General features: G+C 47.5%; 1 protein-coding gene across 3 annotated transcripts in view; it reads right to left on the reverse strand.

Annotated features, from left to right (window-relative positions):
- The window catches only part of LOC311532042 (uncharacterized protein), a 67,607-nt gene that overhangs the window by 26,116 nt on the left and 15,298 nt on the right, over positions 1 to 26,193 (reverse strand). Inside the window, exons 4-8 of one of the 3 annotated variants that reach the window (XM_084650083.1) lie at positions 24,800 to 24,909; positions 24,003 to 24,129; positions 21,734 to 21,880; positions 4,688 to 4,801; positions 3,646 to 4,317 (exon numbers count right to left, since the gene is read on the reverse strand). In XM_084650083.1, coding sequence (XP_084506209.1) covers positions 3,646 to 4,317; positions 4,688 to 4,801; positions 21,734 to 21,880; positions 24,003 to 24,129; positions 24,800 to 24,909 — 1,170 coding nt within the window. Of the gene's footprint in view, positions 1 to 3,645; positions 4,345 to 4,687; positions 4,802 to 21,733; positions 21,881 to 24,002; positions 24,130 to 24,799; positions 24,910 to 26,193 lie in introns of all 3 variants that reach the window. The other 2 variants (XM_084650085.1, XM_084650084.1) reach the window with 2 other exon arrangements.

Genomic DNA, 26,193 nt, shown 5'->3' on the forward strand with positions numbered 1-26,193 from the left:
TCACTGCACACCACTGATCCCAGGCTCCCAAAGGTGTCTGCACTCAGCCTGACATGCTGGGGAAGCACAGTTGACATGCTGGGTATGGTAGCCCAGAGCCCAGTCTAGGAGAGGGAGAATTGCAGAAATCCGCTCCAGAAAAACCTTGAGGCTGAAACCTTGGGAGGAGCAGGAGGCACTCAGAGAAACTGGGAAGGCGACAGAGATATAGCTATCCCTGCCGCTCCCCAGGACATCCACTCCCTGCTCTCAGCGCTCCCTGCTTTGTGGTACTGCAGGCACCAGCTCCCCATCATCATCATCATCTCATCCCCCCCACTGCTCTCTGCTCTCCCTTCTCCCAAAGACCCCTGAATAGAAACCTCACCCTGTCTTTCACCAGTGGAAGAGCCCAGCTGTCACACTCTCCACGCGTTTGGGAAGCGATTATGGCAGAGCGCCAGCTCTGACACTGTTACAGTTAAGCACGATGTTCTGTTTAAAAGTTGAGTATTCTAACTGCTCTGAAATGCACGTGTGCTCGGATTGTCTTGGCATTTGCTACTCTCTGTGAGCATGCAGGGTTTGATTAGTGGTTTAAATTTGGGGTTATTTGAGCAAGCAATTCCTTAGGACCCGCCCCCCCGCCCCCCCAGAATCCACCTAAAAAGAACCTTTTTACAAAATCCCCTTGTTCCTACAACATTTTGCACACACACAGGCTGAAACTATGCTTCTAATTGTCCCGCAACTGATCTCATTTCCTTGGCATTTATCTCACCTAGTACATGGTAATCTGCTGTAGGGCCTGGGTTACAATAGTTTGGAGAACCAAATACATGGACATTTTGCCTAGTTCCAAGTCACTTACTGTGGCACTCTTTCCCGAATTATCTGAGATAATATTGACCTAAATAACTTAACGTTGTGATTATATTAAGCTACTTAAGTTAGTTGCACAGTTTGGGGTGTGCTGTTGTTCACTATTTCAGACTGAAGATTTCAAACCACTACCATTACTTTGGTAGCATATCTCATAATTGGGAGTATTTGTTCCAGCTGACCGAGCTGCATTTGAACTTTCCTCATGTCATCATGGGGGGGTGAGAGGAAACCATAAATAAAGGAAGAAATGACTGTTGAAGTAAATGGTCATTTGTCTCAAAATCCTCAATAAATCTGAACTACATTCTGCCAAAGAAAACTAATATCCAGTTGTGTGACCAAACAGCCTTTAGGAAAGAGAGAAAAATCTACATCTCAGAGAGGTATAAGACATTTTCCGTTTCAGATACAATGAGATTCTAGGGCAGGTTACATCTGATGACTCAGAATTAGGACCACAGATTTTACCAGTGCATTTGTCCTCTGATCCACTGAAACCTGCTTCACTCACCACTGTCTCATTATTATTGAGTTGGATGATTTCCAAAAGTTTTAGCATCACAATAATGGTTTCTCTAGACTAGGGAACATGGAGTAGATTAGAACAAGGGAAAATGTGTTAGCTAACCCATACTACTATATTTGGGCCAGGTCAGTATAGAAAACATAGTTGTGATTTTGTATGTGGATAGCTCACACGAGCTAGCTAATGACAAAAAATGTTAATGGACACAAGGCGCAAGTATATTCACCACAGTGTAGGTAACTGAGATAATTTGTGTTTCACCCACATGGAGCTGATGCGCAATCCTAGGCAGGAGGACTCATACTCCGATGATTCAGAGAAGAAAGCACAAGTCCATGGGGCCAGATGTGCTGCATCTGAGAGTGCAATAGGAGTTGGGGGATGTGACTGCAGAGCCATTGGCCATTATCTTTGAAAACTCATGGCAATCGGGGGAAGTCCCGGATGACTGGAAAAAGGCTAATGTAGTGCCCATCTTTAAAAAAAGGAAGGAGGAGGATTCTGGGAACTACAGGTCAGTCAGCCTCACCTCAGTCCCTGGAAAAATCATGGAGCAGGTCCTCAAGGAATCAATTCTGAAGCACTTAGAGGAGAGGAAAGTAATCAGGAACAGTCAGCATGGATTCACCAAGGGCAAGTCATGCCTGACTAACCTAATTGCCTTCTACGATGAGATAACTGGCTCTGTGGACGTGTTATTCCTTGACTTTAGCAAAGCTTTTGACACGGTCTCCCACAGTATTCTTGCCAGCAAGTTAAAGAAGTATGGGTTGGATGAATGGACTATAAGGTGGATAGAAAGCTGGCTAGATTGTCGGGCACAATGGGTAGTGATCAATGGTTCCATGTCTAGATGGCAGCCGGTATCAAGTGGAGTGCCCCAAGGGTCAGTTTTGTTCTATACTTTAATTAATGATCTGAAGGATGGCGTGTATTGCACCCTCAGCAAATTTGCAGATGACACTAAACTTGGAGGAGTGGTAGATATGCTGGAGGGTAGACATAGGATACAGAGTGACCTAGACAAATTAGAGGATTGGGCCAAAAGAAGGTTGATGAGGTTCAACAAGGACAAGTGCAGAGTCCTTCACTTGACAGAAGAATCCCACGCACTGCTACAGACTAGGGACTGAGTGGCTAGGCAGCAGTTCTGCAGAAAAGGACCTAGGGTTACCATGGACAAGAAGCTGGATATAAGTCAACTGTGTGCCCTTGTTGCCAAGAAGGCCAATAGCATTTTGGGATGTATTAGTAGGAGCACTGCCAGCAGATGGCGGGAAGTGATCATTCCCCTCTATTTGGCACTGATGAGGCCTCATCTGAAGTACTGTGTCCAGTTTTGGGCCCCACACTACAAGAAGGATGTGGAAAAATTGGAAAGAGTCCAGCGGAGGGTAACAAAAATGATTCGGGGGCTGGAGCACGATTTATGAGGAGAGGCTGAGGGAACTGGGATTATTTAGTCTGCGGAAGAGAAGAATGAGGGGGGATTTGATAGCTGCTTTCAACTACCTGAAAGGGGGTTCCAAAGAGGATGGATCTAGACTGTTCTCAGTGGTAGCAGATGACAGAACAAGGACTAATGATCTCAAGTTACAGTGGGGGAGGTTTAGGTTGGATATTAGGAAAAAAATTTTCACTGGGAGGGTGGTGAAGCACTGGAATGGGTTACCTAGGGAGGTGGTGGAATCTCCTTCCTTTGAGGTTTTCAAGGTCAGGCTTGACAAAGCCCTGGCTGGGATGATTTAGTTGGGGATTGGTCCTGCTTTGAGCAGGGGGTTGGACTAGATGACCTCCTGAGGTCCCTTCCAACCCTGATATTCTATGATTCTATGATAGGAAGGATATTTGGAGATTCACCCCAAAGAAGGGAAAGCCACAAAACGGGACCACTCACCTGGGGGAGCTGAGACCACAATGAAGGAAATCATACGAACAGCCTTACAGGCCACATGTGGAAAGTAACAAAATATCAAAGGAAAAAACTATTTTTGTCAGCCCTAGACCAGGATTTTATGCTGTTTATCTCCCTTGTGGATTCCCTGATGATAAATAAGGTGTGACCTCTGACATAAGCTTTTCCCAAAATCAGAGCGTCTAGGGTGTCTATCTTGGGTGGATCTTCTAATCTCTCCTAATATCTGAGCAATAAATGAAGCTTTTCCCACACTCACAACATTCATACGGTCGTGTCTCTCCTTTTTTGGATTCTCTGATGCTTAATAAGGGCTCAGAAAAGTTTTTTCTATACTCACAGCATTCATAAGGGCTCGCACCTTTGTGGGTTCTGTGATGTCGGATAAGGTGTGAGCGCCGAGGGAAGGTTTTTCTGCACTTGCAGCATTCATAGGGTCTCTCTCCTGAGTGAGTTCTCTGATGTCTGACAAGGTCTGATCTCTGAATATAGGTTTTCCTGCACTTGCAGCATTCATAGGGCCGCTTTCCTGTGTGGATTCTCAGATGTACATTAAGGTGTGAGCGCCGAGTGAAGGTTTTCCCGCACTCACAGCACTCATAGGGTCTCTCCCCTGTGTGGACTCTCTGATGTACAATAAGCTGGGAGTGCCAAGAGAAGGTTTTCCTGCACTCTCCGCACTCATAGGGTCGCTCTCCTGTGTGGACTCTCTGATGTCTAATAAGGTGTGAGAGCCAAGAGAAGGTTTTCCCACACTCAGGGCACATGTTTAGTCTTTCTCCCTTGAGGATTCTCTGCTGGGTTGTGGTTTGCTTGAGGTCCTTGAGATTTTCCTCACAACTGATGGATTTACCCACTTTCTCCCCTGATTTGTTTCCCTGCTGCCTCTCTTCACGACTCCTGGACATGTTCCCTTGAGTTCCTTCTGGTAAGCCCCCGTGGAGTTCCATGTGCTCAGCATCTTCCTGCTGTGGATTCTGCTCCTTGTTCTCACTCACCATCCCATCGTCTCCTGAGACAGAGAGAGAAACCTCAGAAGCTGGGATGGAAAAGGGGAGAGGAAACAAAAGTAAATGCTAGAGAGATGGGGGGAAAGATCAGGAAATCAATTCCCAGAAACTCTTCCCAAAAGGGGATCAACTCAGTCTCCACATCCCATCCCAATACTCAGGATGAAAGGAGGTTAGGAACTCAGCTATTGTTACGTGTCAGCCAAGATGGGTAGGAAGCCATGAGCGATAGCTGTTCTGAGGATATGACATTGCTGGGAGACAATCCTGAACTCAAAGCACTCTCAAATCTTTGTAGCGATTCTTTGTAGGGAAGCCCATATGTTTCCTTCAGCCACAGGCAGTATTTGAGTTGGACTAATGATTCCTCACCTGGGCAGGTTCCTCTCAGGATCTCTCTTTCCTCTGAGCCCTGGAGATCTGAGACCCACAGCTCTTCCCCTAGTTCCAGCTGGGACATCACTTCAGGTTTGGAAACTGGGAACCCTGCTCAGATGACAGAAAACAAGTTACATGAGGTGAATTCATGGGACATTTGTCACAAAGAACATGGACTTTTTTTAATCCCAGCTCATTTTATATTCTGGAGCTAGCTCTCCTGGTGCTCAGAGGTGCAGACACTCTGCTTAGAACTCTCCATTGCTCTGCTGGTGCACACACAGCAAGACACTCCCCATCAGAGAGGCTCCTAAAGCCCAGGGAAAGTAACTCCATATCACAGAAAGCCAACTGAAAGTCACCTTCTTACTGCTTCTTATCGACAGAGAGCCAATCGTAATGAGACAGTCATATGGGAACTGGGACTGGGGAGCATGGGCTTGCGGGGCTCAGCATAGTAAGGAATAGGAAGGAATGGGGAGATCACTGAATGGAGTACATCAGGGGTGCTAGATACCAGGAAAGTACATTTTTATAAGTTCAGAAATATAGCAGGTCAAGTGTAGTGGAAAGGAGCATGAAAATCCTCCAGTGCATGGTGAAAGTTTTAGAATGATAGAACCACAGAAAAGTGGGGCTGGAAGGGACTTGGAGAGGTCATTTAATCCAGCCCATCCATTGAGGCAGGAACAAGCAAACCTGGGCCATCCCTGATAGACGTTTGTCTAAGCTGTTCTTAAAAACAACCAATTATTGGGATTCCACAATCCTATTCAAGAGCTTAACTACCCTTGTAGTCACATTCCCCCCCCCACCCCCCCGGTATTTAACCTAAATCGCCCTTGCTGCAGATTAAAATTGAGTATGGTCTTTCAACCAGTTTTGTACCCACTTCATAATGATTTTATCTAGACCAGATTTTCCTAGTTTCCCTATGAGAATGGCATGTGGGACTGTGTCAAAGGACATACTAAAATTAAGATCTAGCAAATCTGCTGCTTCCATGTAATACCCCAGGCCAAGATCGCTGTTAAAGAAGGAAATTACGATTGATTTGGCATGATTTGTTCTTGACAAATCTGTACTGACTATTGCCCAAAATGCTATTATCTTCCAGGTGCTGACAAACTGATTGTTTCATAATATGTTCCATATCTTTCCAGCTGTCGAAGTTAGACCTGATCTATAATCTCTCAGGTCCTCTTTGCTCCCCTTTTTAAAGACAGGTACTGTATTTGTCCTTAACCAGTCCTATGGGAGCTCACCTGTCCTCTATGAGTTCTCAAAGATAATTGCTAATGATTTTCAGATTGCCCCAACTAGTTCCTGAAGTACCTAGGTTGAGGTTGGGGAATTAGATATTATAACTCAGTAGCAACAAACTAATTCCTCTGGAAAAGGAAACTATGAAAAGAATAAGATCATGTGATCTCAGGAGGGACTGACTCAAATACCCAAGGAGCCTGCAGAGAAGAGAGACTGTGGCTGCTGCAGGAAGTGAGGGGGGGAAGTCCTCAGAAGTTTCATTACCAGCTTATGACATTACCAAGAAAATGCATATTTATGCCAGGGAAGGAGTCACCTTGTGACTGGGAGGAATGTAAGGAATCAGAAATGGTGTTTGGGGTCACAGTTTATAGGAAAGAGGTGTGTGGAGGGGGGGAGGGGTAGGCACTGAACAGTGGAGAGCAAAGAATGAGAATCATAATATTTGACAATATGTAAAACAAAGTGAAAGTGGACTCTGATTAGAATGGAGTGCAGGCTCTACAGCAATAGGGACTGTGCAGGGATTCTCTCATAATATGCTGAGATCCCTGGCAGCTCTAGATCCCCCAAATCACCCCTTTGCCCCCACTAACCCTACCCTCCTCACTTACCAGGTGTCCCTTAGGCCATTCTAATGTTAAACTGACCCATCATTCTGGCAGGTGGTGAAAAATCCACACCCCTGAGTGACATAATTAAACCGACCTAACCCCAGCACAGATTGCACTAGGTCAATGGAAGAATTCTTCCATCATCCTAGTTAGCTCCTCTTGGATAGGTGGATTCATTACGGTGATAGGATAATCCCTCTGATCATTCTCGTTAATTTCTACACTGAAGTACTACTGCAGTACAGCCGCAGCACTGCTGCTTTAGCATTTGATGAGTATTGTGACAGGGTCGGGCCAGATGGCTATAGGAGAGTAAAAGAAGGCAGATATATTAGCCCCAGGCTAAGTAGGTCCCTTTTCCCTGGGTAAGGTAACAGGGAAGGTTCCAGAACAATCAGGAACCTTCTCGAAACAATTAAGACAGGATGATTAGAACACCTGCAGCCAATCAAGAAGCTGCTAGAATCAATTAAGGCAGGCTAATCAGGGCACCTGGGTTTTAAAAAGGAGCTCACTTAATTTTTTGGTGTGTGTGAGGAGCTGGGAGCAAGAGGCATGAGGAGCTCAGAGTGAGAACGTGGACTGTTGGAGGACTGAGGTGTACAAGCATTATCAGACACCAGGAAAAAGGTCCTATGGTGAGGATAAAGAAGGTGTTGGGAGGAGGCCATGGGGAAGTAGCTCAGGGAGTTGTAGCTGTCGCACAGCTGTTCCAGGAGGCACTCTAGACAGCTGCAGTCCACAGGGCCCCGAGCTGGAACCTGGAGTAGAGGGCGGGCCCGTGTTCCCCCCAAATCCTCCCATCTCCTGGTCAGACACAGGAGGAGTCGACTTGGACTGTGGGTTCTGAAAAATGGCCAAGCTGAGGGCTGCCGTGAAGCTCCAAGGCGAACAAATCCGTCAATAAGTGCAAGACCCACCAAGGTAGAGCAGGAACTTTGTCACAACTGGTGTGGGAAGTGGGATCTGGTGTCCACAGCGTGGCAGAAGAAGGAGGGTGTTGGGCCAAAAAAAAAAGAAAAAAGGGCAAGGGTCTATTTTTATTTTTTTTTTCACCACAGTGGAGGAGGTAGTGCGGGCACTGATACAAGCCACGGCTGCCCAGCAGGAGGCTACTCCTGTCCAGGCAGCCACCCAACAGGAGGCACTGCGGCTGCAACAAGAGACTAATCGCCTGCTGATGGACCAGGCTGCTCAAGACCGGACTATGTTGCGGGAACTGGTAAACCAAGTAAAGGCCCTTACAAAACTGAACTGCGGCCATGATGGGATGCAGATCATGTGGGCCAGCAATTGGCTGCAGAAAATGAGGCGGGAGGATGATGTAGAGGCATACCTCCTGGCCTTTGAGAGGACAGCCCTGCAGGAGGCTTGGCCCCGAGAACAGTGGTCTGGCATCCTCGCTCCATTCCTGTGTGGGGAGGCCCAGAAGGCCTACTATGATTTGCCTGAAGAGGATGCAGCAGACTACCGCCAGCTGAAAGCAGAGATCCTGGCCAGATCTGGGGTTAACGACTGCAGTGCGGGCCCAGCAATATCATGAGTGGAGGTACCAGGAAAACAAAACCCCGCGATCCCAATTATATGACCTTGTCCATCTCACACGAAAGCAGTTACGAACTGAGTCCCGGAGTCCAGAGGAGATACTAGAAGTTCTTGTCATCGACCAGTACATAAGAGGACTACCGCCAGACCTTCGCGCCTGGGTAAGCCAGAACGAACCCTCCCCCTACGACGAGGTTGTCGTGCTGGTAGAAGGGCGAAGGACGGCGAGGGAGCTGACCCGACCAGTTAAGGAAGAAGCATCCCGGGTTACGCTAGCAGCACCAAGCCCTAGCGCTCGGGTGACTGGGCCACCAGGAGAACCCACGTGGAAAAAGAGAGGGGCTGAAGGCCACCAGTAGCCACAAAGAGTTGGAGCACTGAGGGGGAAGAGGATCGTGATGTTAGACTACCCAAACCAAGAGACCGGGGAATGCCTAGGGCTCCATACAGACGTTACGCCTGCAAGGAGTGGGGACACATAGCTGCACAGTGTCCCAATGCCGAGGAGCCTATGCAGTGTAACCTGGGGGACTGGGCAGACCCATGCTCCCTAATCCGCCTTGTGGGGGTCTCACTAACACCATGTATGTACACTAGACCAGTGAAGCTAAATGGGGTAGAGACCACAGCACTGATTGATTCGGGGAATGCTATCACACTTGTCTCGGGGAAGCTCGTGAAGCATAGTCAGCTGCTGTGGGCTAAGCGTATGGGGATAACATGCATCCATGGGACAATTGGTTATTACCCCACCATCCCAGTAAAAAATCGAGATTCAGGGGAACACTACTGAGGTAGCAGCAGGTGTAGTCCCTAAACTCCCATACCCAGTGCTCATAGGGAGGGACTTCCCAGGGTTTGGAGACTTACTCCCGGTAGGGGAACTGGAGAAAGGGGGAAGCCCTGAAAGTAGTGAGGCATCCACAGTAGACTGTCAGCCCCCAACCTTCTCTGAAATATCCCCAGATTTGTTCTCCACTCCCAGAAAGCGTAGAAAGACGAAAAGGGAAAGAAGGGCAGCTAAGGCCTTGGGAACCCGAATACTGGCCCAAAGCCAGAGGGTCGCTCTCGTAGGTAGGCGGACCCGAACAGCTGAAAAGGAGGCCACCCTGGAGGGAGAAGCACCCGAGTCTGACCCACACCCTAAAGCCTCTGAACCAGTAGAGGCAAGAGAGACTGGCCCCCTAGATCTCGGGCAGATTAGCCCCGGGAGAGGAAATTTTGGACGGGACCAGGCTGAAGGCCCAAGGTACGACAACATTAGGAAGGAGGTGACTGAAATAGATGGGGTCCCTGTGGAAGGGAAAACCCAGGGACTGGGACCCTACTTCATAATGAAGAAGAATCTCTTATACCGGGTTGCACCAGTACAGGGCAGCAGGTACAGCAGATCCTAGTACCTCAGAAACACCAGAATGCTGTATTAAGTCTGGCGCATAGTCATCTTTTTGGGGGGCATTTGGGGGTAGAAAAGACACTGGCACGGGTCCTGCGACGATTCTTCTGGCCCGGAGTACATGAAGAAGTGCAGAGGTACTGTGCGTCCTGCCCAGAGTGTCAGCTGCACAGTCCCTGTCCCCACTTGAGGGCACCATTAGTACCCCTTCCCATCATAGAGATCCCCTTCGAGCGAATAGCCATGGATCTAGTGGGACCCCTGGAGAAGACAGCCCGGGGCCACCAATATATACTTGTCGTTCTGGATTATGCTACTTGCTACCCTGCGGAACATGGCCTCTAAAACGATAGATAAAGAGTTGGTGGGGATCTTTGCCTGAGTGGGGCTACCAAAGGAGATATTAACAGACCAAGGTACCTCATTTATGTTGAAGCTAACGAAGGACCTCTGTACGCTGCTCCATATACATACCCTGAGAACTTCAGTCTATCATCCATAGACTGATGGGCTGGTAGAAAGGTTTAACCAAACCCTCAAGGCAATGATAAGGAAAGTAGTAAGTAGAGACGGGAAGGATTGGGACACCCTACTACCCTACCTTGTGTTTGCAATCCAGGAGGTACCTCAGGCCTCAACTGGGTTTTCCCCCTTTGAATTATTATACGGACGCCACCCCCGTGTGTAGCCAGACAGCCAGGCCCCCCCACGCCAGACCAGCATTGCTGGAAACACAGGAGGAAGCCGGAACAGGGCACTTAACATATATTCCAGCACAGCCTTTGAAGCTGTGAAAGCACAGGTGTGCTGCTACAATGTGCCTCTGGGAGCAGATACGACGATTAAGCTCACAGCAGGCAGAGGCCCTGTGACAGACATGGCTCTTAGCCCCTACTAAATAGCGTGATGCACACACACCAACATCCTAGGTGGGAAAATATTTACCCTGATAAAAGAAATGTCCAGTAGTCGAAACTTATTGTTTCTCTCCTTTGCAAGTGTAAACTACACTTGCGAAAGCTGGCGTCGCCCAGACAGACCAGCCTCAATTTGGCATAAGAAAGGAGAAAGAGAATAAAGGAGTACAGAGGTATAAGTAGGGGACCTACAGCACCATGATTTTTGAGTGCTTTTCACTATCTATCTGCTGGTCAGATAAGTGACAGCCTCCCAAGGCTTCTGCAGCTAAGAGGGTCCCTACGCCTTGTCCCTTATTCGTCTTTCCGCGGAATTGAGTGACCGATCCTGGCTTGGCACCGCTGGAATTGAGAGATGCAAGGAGGGTAAGAAGCACCCACACCTGATCTCCTACCTTTAGTGTACACATATTTTGAAATAGAGCTCTATACTTTGCTTTCTTTCTTTGGGATTGTGGCTTCAGTTTTGTAACTTGTTTGTGTGTGTAACATCTCTACATTTAAATAAGTAGGCACTAGCAATTTTGTAACCACATGATTAGAATCGAGCTTAATAAATTTTGGTAACCATTTATGCATAAGCCTGACTTGTTTTCTCTGGTTTACTGTAAAGCAGCCAACACAATTAAAGAACCTCAGCCGTTTTGGCTCTAAAGCCTGGCCATTAGGTGAGAGTACTAAGAGCCTAGCGTTGAGTTGTGCCGCCTCCAGGGGGCAAACTCTTGGGGCACCTGTCAGTCAATCCTGGCTGCCCGCTGCGAAGGAGCTCTGAGCTCTAGCAGTTAAAGTCACGGGTGTGGAGAGGCTCTTAGTGCTGCCATTGGGGCACCTGTCAGTCAGTATTGACTGCCCGCTGCGAAGGAGCTCTGAGCTCTAGCAGTTAAAGTCACGGGTGGTTAGGACCTTGGGGCATCCGTCAGCCTAGGCCGGGCTGCCCGCCGCGAAGGGACAGTGCGTCCTCGCGGTTAAAGTCACGGATGGTATGAACGGGCATAGCTGGCACCTCACCAAACATCCTTGGCCGTCGGCTAACAGAAATTGGCGTCACGAACAGGATTGTGATATAGGCTGCACTACAGTAACACAATGAAACCAGTCATGATAAACACCACAGAATTCCCTGAGCTAGAGAAAAGTTTGACCCAAGAGGGATGGGGAAATCCTCTGTGGAGCAAAGAACTGCTGGAGAAATATTGGGGAAAACCAGCAGAGATCTGGCAGCATTTCTGTAACTGGAGAACTGCCTGCAAGATGAAGAAAGGGAAAGGAAAAGGTGCTTGTATATGGCTGCTTACTAACATTTGGCAAGCTGCCTGTAAGGATTATCATAGTCTGGCAATAGAATTTAATAGGCTACAACAGGAAAGGGACACACTGCGCCAGGAATGCCAGAATTTAGATACCAGAGTAAGAACACTGAATAGGGATATGGAACATCTTCAGAAAAGATTACTTCCCTTAATTGAGAAAGAAGGGATAGAACGAAGGGAAAAGCTGGAGACTAAAACACGCAGAATCAACCGGGCTAAAGTTGAGACTGCTCTCTGGCTAGACCCTGAGGAATGGGATGGAGACATTTGGGATTCAGCAGATGAGTCCCCCTCCTCTGAGGAGGAAGGTCCTCTGTAAAAATTAAGACCAGCTGTCACACATCACAAATCAGAAGAACATGAGGAAAATTTGAGTGGGGCAGAGCTGGATGAAGAAGGGGATGACAATTATCCATCCACCTCTTCAAAAACAAAGAAGGGAGGTAAAAAGGGAAAAGGGAGTAAAGCTCCAACACACTTTACCAAAATTACCACCCGCCAATATACTCCCATGGAGTTAAAAACAATCCAGGGAGATTTTGCTAAAAAGCCTGAGGAAGGTATAATAGAGTGGCTGGTCCGCCTCTGGGACACTGGGGGTGGATATATACGCCTGACAGCCCAAGAAACTGAGCACCTTAACTTAGGTGCAGGAATATTCCTGGAACACTCAGAGGGGAACACCCCTAAAACACTTTGGTCTCTGGCTTGTCGATGGGCAAGAGGAATTTACCCAGCAGACCGAGATGAACCCACAGTAATGCACTGGACCAACATAGATGAGGTAAAAACAGCTCTATTAACTGTGGCTGTCATTAGCATGCTTGGCCAAAACCCTCAAGAGTTAGCCTATGAAAGCCCATGGGAGGGTCAGGTAGATGTAGATGATCTCAGACCCCTGCTTAAGGGAGTTCCGAGTAACCACAGGGCTATGGCACTGTCCCTTAGATCAGAAGCTGCAGCACATAACAGTACCTTTCGGGCACTGCTAAACCTTCTGGTGTCATACTTTAGAGAATTCGGAGACATCAGAGCACTGACAGGCAAAGCTAAGATGCGTTCCCTTCAGGGAAACAAGGGGGCACCATCTAAAGGACATAAAAACAAGCGAGAGCCAACCCAGGAGGAAAAGGAGCTTAGAGCCAAGTTGTGGAGACAATGTCTGGCTTTAGGTTATCCCAGAGATGTGATAAATGGACTGCCCACAGAGCGGCTAAAATTATTCACCACCTTTAAAAGAGCTGACTGGGAGACAACTAATGCGACTCCCAGTGCACCTCTGCAGCTCTCTCCTCTTTCCCCACCTGCAGACACCCGGTATACTCCATTGCTGCGGCAACTGCAAGAGTTACCAGAGCAGGGAAACTAGCTTGCGGGGGTCAATCTCCTCTCCTAATAAACCAGCTTAAATCCAAAGAGGAGAAAACAACAGCAAAAGACCCCCGGATACATGTAACTGTAAATGACAAACACATTATTCCTTTCTTAATGGACACAGGGGCTCAAAGGTCCATGATTAAGCGAGAAAGTTTTCAGGGCTCGCCACCTACTGGCGGAAAGCAGGTACTTGTTACAGGGGTAAATGGCAGTACCATAACTTACCCATTAGTGTAGTTAAGATAAAACTGGATATCCCCTTGCAACCCCACCATCAGCCCCGAAAATATGAGGTGATTTTGGGCAATGCCAACATACTGGGCATGGACGTTTTAAGAGGAAAGAAGGGAAGGATTAATGGGGAAAGATGGGCTTTTGGAGTCAGTTCTGTTCCTAATGCCACCCACCTGGAAGAGGAAAGCCCTCCCCACTATTCTGTAAACTTACTTAGCAGCGCGCCTGCCCTCCCGCCCTCAACAGTAACAAACATAAAGCAGTATAATGCCCCAGCTGAGGCCATAAGCCCTGTTACTGACCTGATCAAAGATTTGGAACAGCGAGGAATTTTAATTCGTACCCACTCTCGCTTTAATTCTCCTGTGTGGCCCATCAAGAAACCAAATGGCAAATGGAGACTTACTATAGACTATAGGAAGCTAAACAGTAACACTGGACCATTAACTGCAGCAGTCCCTAGCATAACAGATATTGTAAACACCATACAAACCTGGGATAAACCCTGGCTAGCAGTATTAGATGTAAAGGACATGTTCTTCATGGTCCCTTTGCAACCAGCTGACCAGGAAAGATTTGCTTTTCCTTGGAAAGGTGTACAATACACTTTTACCCGAATGCCACAAGGGTTTAAACACTCACCCACTATTTGCCATGGGGCACTGGCAAAGGTCCTAGATGACCTTATACTGTCACCCAATGTACAAACTGTGCAATACATTGATGACATCTTAATAGGTGGGAAAACCCCAGAAGAGGTACAGGAGGCTATGAATCAAATCAAAGGAGCACTAGAAGCCCTTAATTTAGAGTTACCAGCTGAGAAATGCCAAGGTCCCTCCCAAGAGATAAAATTCTTAGGTACTGTATGGATGGGAGGTAGGAGGTCTGTGCCTAATGACACTGTGCAAGAGCTAAATCAGGCACCCTCCCCTGAAAGTAAAGATCAATTGAGACAGATTTTGGGAACCCTGGGGTTTTGGAGAAAACATGTACCTGGCTTTGCCATTATAGCCAGACCATTGTACAATTTGTTAAAGAAAAGTGCTGCCTGGGAATGGGCTCCTGCCCATGAGGAAGCTCTCAGGCAACTGATAGGGGAGATACACACCTATCAGGCTCTGGGTCCCATACATCCTGAAGCCCCACTCCATTTGTACCTAACTGTGGGAGCCACTGGAATGTCTTATGCTCTCTGGCAAGACAGTGACACTGCTCCCAGACGACCAATTCAGTTTGGTTCCAAGTCATGGCAAGGGTCACAGACTAACTACACGCCTTATGAGAAGGTGCTTCTGGCAGCTTATACAGCCTTGAGAGAAACTGAGGAATTAACTCAGGATAAGGACATCACAATTCACACTCCTCTTCCAATCATTAAACCTATATTGGAAGGGAAAGAGTTACCACCTGGTGTAGCACAAAAGATGACTATCCAAAGATGGGCACTTTACATACACCACAGGGTAGGGAGTGCAGACACTGCACAAAACCCCACTATGATTCAGGAATCCCTATGGAAAGTAGGAATGCCTGATGAATACCGCCTGCCTCCACAGCAGTCTCCCATTAAGGATGCTACCCCATTTGATCCTTCTAAGCCTGAGGGAGTATGGTTCACTGATGGCAGTGCCAGGCTGGTCAAAGGAAAATGGAAGGGAAAAGCTGCAGCAGTGCCTGCAGACACCTCTGCAGCACCCCTAACTGCTGAAATTGATGGGTCAGCACAACTTGCAGAATTGGCTGCAATTAAACTGGCCTGTGAAGCAGGAGCCACCGCAGTATATACGGACTCCTATGCAGTATGGGCAGGTGCCACTCAGTGGATCACTAACTGGAAAAATAACCACTGGGAAATAGGAGGTAAACCAGTCTGGGGACTGGAATACTGGCAGTGGTTATATCAGCATGGCCTGCAACAACCCCTGTCTATAGGACATGTCTCAGCTCATCAGAGGAATAATACCCCAGCTGCACAGTTAAACGATTTAGCCGATGCAGCTGCCCAGCTCTTTACCACACAAGTAGAATGGGAACGCTTATATTCATGGTTACATGATAATTTAGGACACACAGGAAGTGATGAGTTAGTGCGGCAAGCACATATCAGGGGGTGGCCTATCACCCACAGACAGGCTAGAGACCTGGTGCAAGCCTACACTATTTGTGCTGAGACTAGAAAACATATAGCAGAAGGACAAAGGTTTGCCAGGCTAAGAGATGGAAAAACACTATGGGCAACCTGGCAGGTCGACTATGTCGGACCACTGCCCACTACAAGGCAGAGGTGGAAATACATCTTGACTGGGGTAGAAATTGTTTCAGGGATTGGTTTTGCATATCCAACCCGATTGGCAACAGGGTTGTCCACAGTTATGGGACTAAACCGCTTAACAGCAATTGTCCCAATGCCTCAAGAAATCCAATCAGATAATGGTTCGCATTTTAAGAATAAACTTGTAAGGGAATGGACCCTTAACCATGGAGTCCAATGGACCTTCCACCTTCCATATCGACCTCAATCTAATGGCATGGTCGAGCGCTGGAATGGGTTGCTAAAGAATCACTTGAAGCCTACTGATGGCACATGGGGAGACAGACTGGACGAAGTGGTGCAGAGATTAAACAACAGACAGACTCCTACAGGAAGTCCAATCAGCAGGGGATTCTTCCCTACAGGGAAAGCTATCTCCCCTGCCAGAACACCACTGCACAGTTCCAAGTATGCTCCCGGAGATACTGTTGTGATTAAACACCCAGCCCTGGGAACCTTTACCTGCGTTTTGCACGCCTATAAAGAGAAACGTGTATGGAGTGCCTTAAATGCTGATAAAAGGCTAATAACCATTACAGAGGCTTGGATCGCATCCAAGACCGGCTGACCATGTGATTTATTGCAGGAATGGTCCCATGGTTCCGAGCAACCTGCCAGCTAACCTGTCAGCAAAATGGACCATGCAGCAGACCTGTTTGATCACTAGAGACTACTATGGACTGTTGATATATTTGCCATTACTTATAATAGCAGGTGTAATTTTTGCTTTTGGTTTTAAAATAAGTTTTTTAGCTAGAACACGACCCACCAGAGATATGTTCCTGCAAGCCCTCATGATCCTTCTGTTGGCTCCAGTCACCTTGGCAATACCAGAACATCCTCTTCGGGGAGCAATCCAAACCATCGCCTCAGCTGCTGGTGCTACAAATTGCTGGATGTGCACCTTGCTAGATTCAACCAATGGACTGGGAATTGAATTGGTACCACTACATGCAGTGGCTGAGAATGGAAAAACCTCATGAATGCAATGGTTAGCTCAACACTTGGGATTCTCCCTCTCCCCGTTTTTACATTCGGTTGTGAATACTGTTTTAACCATTTTAATTATTGTAATTGTTTTTTGTGTAACTTTACGTATTATGAAGCGTTTGATTCAAACTGCTCTTTCCTCCACACAAATCAGATACCTAGAGCTAAAAAGGGATCCTACCCAATTCCGCGAACCCTCATCCTCTAATTTGGTTGTTGGGTATTTCTAGATTTCCCCAAGGAGGGCAAGAGGTGCTGGCATCACCGCCACCTTGCAATCTGGGATGTAGTGTGGTGCATCAGGGGGTGGAATGTAGCCAGACAGCCAGCCCCCCGCTCTCAGACCAGCATTGCTGGAAACACAGGAGGAAGCAGGAACAGGGCACTTAACATATATTCCAGCACAGCCTTTGAAGCTGTGAAAGCACAGGTGTGCTGCTACAATGTGCCTCTGGGAACAGATACAACGATTAAGCTCACAGCAGGCAGAGGCCCTGTGACAGACATGGCTCTTAGCCCCTACTAAATAGCGTGATGCACACACACCAACATCCTAGGTGGGAAAATATTTACCCTGATAAAAGAAATGTCCAGTAGTCGAAACTTATTGTTTCTCTCCTTTGCAAGTGTAAACTACTCTTGCGAAAGCTGGCATCGCCCAGACAGACCAGCCTCAATTTGGCATAAGAAAGGAGAAAGAGAATAAAGGAGTACAGAGGTATAAGTAGGGGACCTACAGCACCATGATTTTTGAGTGCTTTTCACTATCTATCTGCTGGTCAGATAAGTGACAGCCTCCCAAGGCTTCTGCAGCTAAGAGGGTCCCTACGCCTTGTCCCTTATTCGTCTTTCCGCGGAATTGAGTGACCGATCCTGGCTTGGCACCGCTGGAATCGAGAGATGCAAGGAGGGTAAGAAGCACCCACACCTGATCTCCTACCTTTAGTGTACACATATTTTGAAATAGAGCTCTATACTTTGTTTTCTTTCTTTGGGATTGTGGCTTCAGTTTTGTAACTTGTTTGTGTGTGTAACATCTCTACATTTAAATAAGTAGGCACTAGCAATTTTGTAACCACATGATTAGAATGTAGCTTAATAAATTTTGGTAACCATTTATGCATAAGCCTGACTTGTTTTCTCTGGTTTACTGTAAAGCAGCCAACACAATTAAAGAACCTCAGCCGTTTTGGCTCTAAAGCCTGGCCATTAGGTGAGAGTACTAAGAGCCTAGCGTTGAGTTGTGCCGCCTCCAGGGGACAAACTCTTGGGGCACCTGTCAGTCAATCCTGGCTGCCCGCTGCAAAGGAGCTCTGAGCTCTAGCAGTTAAAGTCACGGGTGGTTAGGACCTTGGGGCATCCGTCAGCCTAGGCCGGGCTGCCCGCCGCGAAGGGACAGTGCGTCCTAGCGGTTAAAGTCACGGATAGTATAAACGGGCATAGCTGGCACCTCACCAAACATCCTTGGCCGTCGGCTAACACCGTGGCATACTAGATATTGCAAAAGAAATCTGGGAAGAGAAACCCAATGAGGGGAGAAATATAATTGACCATGTGTTGCAGATGCGAGAACGGTAGCCCGGGTCACCCCTATTGTACGGGAACATTTGGAAAAGGCGCAGGAGGCCCAGTGAACCCATTTCAATTGCCAGGCAAAAGTCCGATAATTCCAACCAGGGGATTGGATGATGGTTTTGGTACCCACAGCAGAAAGCAAGCTTTTGGCCCAATGGCAGGGGCCCTATGAGGTGGTTGAACCTGTGGGGGAAGTAACCTACAAGGTGCGGCAGCCGGAATGCCAGAAACAAGAACAAATTTATCACATTAACCTCTTAAAGCCTTGGCACCAACGAGAGGCGTGTGTAGTGGCCCAAGAGACCCCGATCCAGGGAAATAATATGCAGGAGCAGATCAGGATATCCACTGATCTGACACCAAACCAGAAGACGGAGGTAACTGAGATGGTCAACCGATACCAGGACGTGTTTTCAACCAAACCAGGCCGGACCACCAAAGCATATCACCACATTATCACAGACCCTGGGGCAAAGGTAACTTTAAGGCCCTATCAGGTCCCAGCAGCAAAAAGGGAGGAGATCAAGGCAGACGTAAAAAGGATGTTGGAGCTGGGAGTCATCGAAGAGTCCCACAGACAGTGGTCAAGCCCAATTGTGTTGGTGCCCAAACCCAATGGCACCACTAGGTTTTGTAATGACTGTCGCCGGCTGAATGAGATATCCAAATTCGATGCATACCCCATACCCCGTATCAATGAGTTAGTTGACCGCCTGGGCAATGCCTGATTTTTGACCACCCTTGATTTAACAAAGGGATACTGGCAGATTCCCCTTGCCAAAGGTGCGAAAGAAAAGACGGCATTCTCTACACCAGAGGGTCTGTTTCAATATACTGTTCTTCCTTTTGGACTGCATGGGGCACCTGCCACCTTCCACCATCTTATGGACAAGCTCCTACGGCCCCATACCAGTTATGCAGCTGCATACCTGGATGATGTGATTATTCACACCCCCGACTGGGAAACCCACTTAGAATCATAGAATATCAGGGTTGGAAGGGACCTTAGGAGGTCACCTAGTCCAACCCCCTGCTCAAAGCAGGACCAATCCCCAATTAAATCATCCCAGCCAGGGCTTTGTCAAGCCTGACCTTAAAAACTTCTAAGGAAGGAGATTCTACCATCTCCCTAGGTAACGCATTCCAGTGTTTCACCACCCTCCTAGTGAAGAAGTTTTTCCTAATATACAACCTAAACCTCCCCCACTGCAACTTGAGACCATTACTCCTTCTCCTGTCCTCTTCTACCACTGAGAATAGTCTAGAACCATCCTCTCTGGAACCACCTCTCAGGTAGTTGAAAGCAGCTATCAAATCCCCCCTCATTCTTCTCTTCTGCAGACTAAACAATCCCAGTTCCCTCAGCCTCTCCTCAGAAGTCATGTGTTCCAGACCCCAAACATTTTTGTTGCCCTTCGCTGGACTCTCTCCAATTTATCCACATCCTTCTTGCCCAAAACTGGACACAGTACTCTAGATGAGGCCTCACCAATGTCGAATAGAGGGGGACGATCACGTCCCTCGATCTGCTCGCTATACCCCTACTTATACATCCCAAAATGACATTGGCCTTCTTGGCAACAAGGGCACACTGCTGACTCACATCCAGCTTCTCGTCCACTGTCACCCCTAGGTCCATTTCCGCAGAACTGCTGCCTAGCCATTCGGTCCCTAGTCTGTAGCTGTGCATTGGGTTCTTCCGTCCTAAGTGCAGGACCCTGCACTTATCCTTATTGAACCTCATCAGATTTCTTTTGGCCCAATCCTCCAATTTGTCTCGGTCTCTCTGTATCCTATCTCTGCCCTCCAGTGTATCTACCACTCCTCCCAGTTTAGTATCATCCGCAAATTTGCTGAGAGTGTAATCCACACCATCCTCCAGATCATTTATGAAGATACTGAACAAAACCGGCCCCAGGACCAACCCTTGGGGCAGTCCACTTGACACCGGCTGCCAACTAGACATGGAGCCATTGATCACTACCCGTTGAGCCCGACAATCTAGCCAACTTTCTACCCACCTTAGGAACGGTGGAAGCAGTTCTGGACACGCTAAGACAAGCTGGCCTCACAGCCAACACAGCCAAGTGTGCTATAGGGCTAGCCAAGGCTAAATACCTTGGCTACATTGTAGGAAGGGGCATGGTCAAGCCCCAACTAAACAAACTAGAGACTATCCAAAATTGGCCCCGCCTGAATCAGAAAAAGCAAATCCAGGCATTCCTGGGTGTGGTGGGGTACTACCGATGATTTATTCCCCATTTTGCTACCAGAGCGAGTCCCCTGACAGACCTGATAAAAGCCCGGGGTCCAGACGTGGTGAAGTGGACAGATGCCACAGAGAAAGCATTCATGGATCTACGGACAGCCCTCTGCAATAACCCTGTGCTTACAGCCCCAGACTTCAACAAAGAATTCATTTTACAAACAGATGCATCTGAAGTAGGATTGGGAGCTGTCCTATCGCAGATGGTCGGAGATAAAGAACACCCAGTCCTCTACCTTAGCAGGAAACTCCTCCCGAGAGAGCAGAAGTATGCTGTGGTTGAAAGAGAGCGCCTAGCTGTGAAATGGGCCATGGAAACCTTATGTTATTACCTTCTGGGACAACAATTTACCCATGTGACCGACCATGCACCCCTCCAGTGGATGCAGCTAAATAAAGAGAAGAACGCAAGGGTGACCAGATGTTTCCTGTTCCTACAACCTTCCCAATTCACCATACCGCACTGGGCTGGAAGCCACCATGGCAATGCAGATGGCTTGTGACAAGTACACTGCCTGACGTCCCAAGTTGCCCAACCCCATAGTGTTGAGCAGAGGGGGGGATATGTGACAGGGTCGGGCCAGATGGCTATAGGAGAGTAATAGAAGGCAGATATATTAGCCCCAGGCTAAGTAGGTCCCTTTTCCCTGGGTAAGATAACAGGGAAGGTTCAGAACAATCAGGAACCTTCTCGAGACAATTAAGACAGGATGATTAGAACACCTGCAGCCAATCAAGAAGCTGCTAGAATCAATTAAGGCAGGCTAATCAGAGCACCTGGGTTTTAAAAAGGAGCTCACTTCAGACTGTGGTGTGCATGTGAGGAGCAGGGAGCAAGAGGCACGAGGAGCTCAGAGTGAGAACGTGGACTGTTGGAGGACTGAGGTGTACAAGCATTATCAGACACCAGGAAAAAGGTCCTATGGTGAGGATAAAGAAGGTGTTGGGAGGAGGCCATGGGGAAGTAGCTCAGGGAGTTGTAGCTGTCACACAGCTGTTCCAGGAGGCACTCTAGACAGGTGCATTCCACAGGGCCCTGAGCTGGAACCTGGAGTAGAGGGCGGGCCCGGGTTCCCCCCAAATCCTCCCAACTCCTGGTCAGACACAGGAGGAGTCGACCTGGACTGTGGGTTCAGAAAAACGGCTAAGCTGAGGGCTGCCGTGAAGCTCCAAGGCGAGCAAATCCGCCAATAAGCACAAGACCAAGGTAGAGGAACTTTGTCACCGTATATATACCTTTAGTCCTGTTTCTCCAAACCCCTGCGGTGGAGTCGAGCTGCTTTGGAATAATGAATGTTGTACGATGATTATAGCAGAGCACCAGCTCTTCCACAATTATGGTGAGCCCTACTTTCTGTTTAAAAGTTGACTCTTCGAACCACTCTGAAATGCAAAAGCGCTCTTATATTATCCTGACATTTGCTACTCTTTGTCGGCATGCAGGGTGTGGTTCTTAGTTTAAATTTGGTGTTATTTCAGCAAGGAGTTACTGAGATTCCCCCGACTCCCTCCAAAAAAGAACCATTTTAGAAAATTCCCACCCTCTCATAACATTTTGCACACACTTAGGATGAACGTGAGGTTCTAATTGTCCCCGAAGGATCTCAGTCACTTGGCATTTATCTCAGCTAGTACAGAGCACCCAATACCTCTCTGAGGAAGCAGTATTGAAAAAGTGAAGTGTAAAATCGGGAATTTCAGATCAGCAGGAGCCAAACTGATAAATCAAAGAGACTGAAATGCACATGTGTAGGAAGATTAAGGCTCTGTTAACAGCAGAAGGTTTCTTGCAAACAGCTGTCACAGTATTTGCTTGTCTCTAGCGGACATGCTGGGGCCATTGCTGAACCTGAGCTACATTTGAATTTGAGCCCTACCATTGACAGCTTTCAGATAATCTGTGTTGAGCTTTATTCTTGCATTTTATAGGGGTCCCCTTTGGAAGATTTGCCCTGATGCCAAAATTTCTGGAAGGAAAAATATTTTAAAATACTCAAATCCAAATGCAGATTTTCATTTTAGTTTTGCCAGCATAGCTGTGTCAGTTAGCTACGTGATAAATCTGTATGTGAAGAGATTTATAAATCTGGGACTTTTCAGCTTGGAAAAGAGATGGCTAAGGTGAGATATAATTGAGGTCTATAAAATCATGACTGGTGTAGAGACAGTAGATCAGGAAGTGTTGTTTACTACTTCGCATAAAACAAGAACTAGAGGTCACCAAATGAAATTAATAGGTTAAAAACAAATAAAAGGAAGCATTTCTTCTTACAACACACAGTCAACCTGTGGAACTCCTTCCCACAGGATGTTGTGAAGGCCAAGACCATAACAGGTTCAAAAAAGAACTAGATAAATTAATGGGGGATAGGTCCATCAATGGATATTAGACAGGATGGGCAGGAATGGTGTCCCTGGCCTCTGTTTGCCGGAAGCTGGGAATGAGCAACGGGATGGATCACATGATGATCTGTTCTGTTCATTCCATCTGGGGAACTTGTCACTGTCAGAAGACAGGATACTGGGCTAGATGGACCCTTGGTCTGACCCAGTAAGGGCATTCTGATGTTCTTAGGTAAACTGAGAATGTATAGAAAGGACATCAGAACATATTTTTCTGAGAGAATATTCTTGGCAACGAGGTTTCCTTTGTCCAAAACTCTATATAGTGATACTGATATGGGAATTTAGCTGGGGGAATGAAAACTGTGCATCCCTTCCAGGTGAAGGAGAGACACAGATCCAGCTCTTAGTCTCACAACAAAGGGTGGCAATGTATCATAGAATCATAGAATATCAGGGTTGGAAGGGACCTCAGGAGGTCATCTAGTCCAACCCCCTGCTCAAAGCAGGACCAATCCCCAATTTTTGCCCCAGATCCCTAAATGGCCCCCTCAAGGATTGAACTCACAACCCTGGGTTTAGCAGGCCAATGCTCAAACCACTGAGCTATCCCTCCCCCCCAATCTATTAGGGCTCATTATTAAGCAGAACCCCTCATCAGCTTGGAAGCATGTCCTCTGCAATGGTGCCAAAGCATGAAGGGGCATACCAATGTTTAGCATATCTGGCACACAAATACCTTGCAACGCCAGCTACAGAAGTGCCACATGAACGCCTGTTCGCACTTTCAGGTGACACTGTAAGTAAGAAGCCGGCAGCATTATCTCCTGTAAAGGGGTGGTAACATTTTGCAAGTCTGAGCTGGTTTGTGTGAGGTAGGCTCAGTGTTTGAGTGGCCAGGCGTAGGTAACTTCTGTTCTTTATGCTAGACCTAAACCCAAGTTTTGCCTTAGCAAAGAGAAGACCTTAGACTTTGTGTTATCCTGCTCCTGTGCTCTGTTCCCAAAGCGTTCTCTAGCGGGGAGGGGGAGTGCTAGTATGTGTGTCACTGGCATGTTGGGGTGTTGCTGAAACAGGGAAGAGCTGAAGTTCCACTGTGGAGTGATGTGAACCTCAGCTCTTCATTTCCCCTTCTAATAACGGAGGGGACAGAAATCCTTACCCAGCAAAGTCACATTCTCACAGTTCTCCTGCATGACATCCCAGTATAGGTCTCTCTGAGCGGGGTCCAGCTGAGCCCACTCTTCCCTGGTGAAATACACAGCCACCTCCTCAAAGGTCACTGGCTCCTGTAAGAGCAAGAGTCCAACACTCAGTACTTACTGCCCACTGACAGCCCCACGATTCACAGGGGCGCAGGGTCCATCAGATGGAAGCTCTGAGATGCACACAGTCAGCAGAGTCCAATCCTCCCCCTGCTCAGAGCAGCCAGTATGCATCAGGGTAAAGGGAGAAAGAGAGCCCTTGTCCCTCCCCTCTCTCTGCTGCGGGAGGATACTGTCTTTCCTCATAGGCTGATATAGGACACGGAGCCCCCAGCAGTGTCCAGGGACAGCTCCCTGCGGGGAATCCAAAGTAACCCTCCTCATTGCCATCAGCTGAAGTGAGAGGATGGGGCATCTCCCCTAAGCCCCTTCATACCTCTCTGCAGCCTCTGGTCAGTAGGTTCAGGCTGCAGCAGTGGCAGGCTGGTAATTTCTCCAGCCCTGTCTGAGGGGGTGTTTCCTGTCTCAGAAATTGGGCAGCTTCCTCTCCCAACCCCCATGGGTCTGTTCCTAGAACCTAAGCCCCAATTTAAACAAATTCCAGCAGGTTTGTCACACCCTGTCCCCATGCTTTTCTCCAGCCTGTGGATTTCGTGCCCCCTCCCACCTCCAGACTAAACTTCCCAGAAGCTATGGGTTTACTGCCCCTGTCAGTGCAGAGGGAACCCATCAGCAACTCCCTGATAATCCCTACCTGAGCCAGCTCCACGGCAACCATTTTCCTTCCCCGTCCCCTAGGAGGCTGGGCCCATCCGGAGTGAAATGTGGATGTTGTTCTGCAGCCCATCAGGGTGAGAAGGGGGACTGAAGAGATTTCATAACCAGCTTTAGTGAATTTCACAGCACATTCCCCCAGGCTCTTTCCCTGCAGAGAAATGTTCTCGGCTCTCCTATGGCAAAACACTCAGTCACTTTATTGCAGCGCAGACCCGACCCTTCCCACCAGGGCTAAACCCATTGAGATCCTTTAGCACCCTATCTGCTGCTTATTAATTTCATCGGGTGACTCCTGGTTCTTGCGTTATGTGAAGGGGTTAATAACACTTCCTTATGCACTTTCTCCACACCATTCATGACTTTATAGTCCTGATAGGGGCGCTTTTCCATACCCCTAATCATTTTTGTTGTCCTTCTCTGCACCTTTTCCAATTCTAATATATCTTTTTTGACATGGGCTGACCAGAACAGCATACAGTATTTAAGGTGTGGCATATCATGTATTTATATAGTGGCATTATGATATTTTCTGGCTTACTACTTATCACTTCCTGAACAGTTCCTAATGTTCTGTTATGTATTTTGACTGCCACTGCACACTGAGTGGATGTTTTCAGAGAACTATCCACAATGAATTCAAGATTTCTTTCTTGAGTGGTAATAGCTAATTTAGACACCATACTTTTGTATCTATAGTTGGGATTATGTTTTTCAACGTGCATTACTTTGCATTTATCAATATTAAATTTCCTCTGGTACTTTGCTGCCCAGTCACCCAATTTTGTAGTGCCCTTTGTAACTCTTCAGTTTGCTTTAGACTTAACTATCTGGAGTAATTTTGCATCACCTTCAAATTTTGCCACCGCATTTCCCCATGTTTCTACTTCATTTATGAATACATTGAACAACAATGGCCCTAGTATAGATCCCTGGGGGACCCCACGATTTACCTCCCTCCAATGTGAAAACAGACCATTTATTCCTACCCTGTGTTTCCTGTCTTTTAATCAGTTACTGATCCATGAGAGGACCTTCTCTCCTATCCCATGACTGCTTACTTTTCTCAAGAGCCTTTGGTGAAGGACCTTGTCAAAGGATGTCTGAAAAGCCCTGGCTGGGATGATTTAATTGGGGATTGGTCCTGCTTTTGAGCAGGGGGTTGGACTAGATGACCTCCTGAGGTCCCTTCCAACCCTAATATTCTATGATTCTATGAAATTCCAAGTACACTATAGCCACTGGATCACCCTTGTCCACACATCTGTTGACCCCCTCAGGGAATGCTAATAGATTGGTGAGGTATGATTTCCCTTTCCAAAAGACATGTTGACTCCTCCCCAACAAATCATGCTCACCTTTGTGTCTGATAAT

The sequence above is a fragment of the Lepidochelys olivacea genome, assembly GCF_965140295.1.
Source record: "Lepidochelys olivacea isolate rLepOli2 genome assembly, chromosome: 16".
Taxonomy (NCBI): Eukaryota; Metazoa; Chordata; order Testudines; family Cheloniidae; genus Lepidochelys; species Lepidochelys olivacea.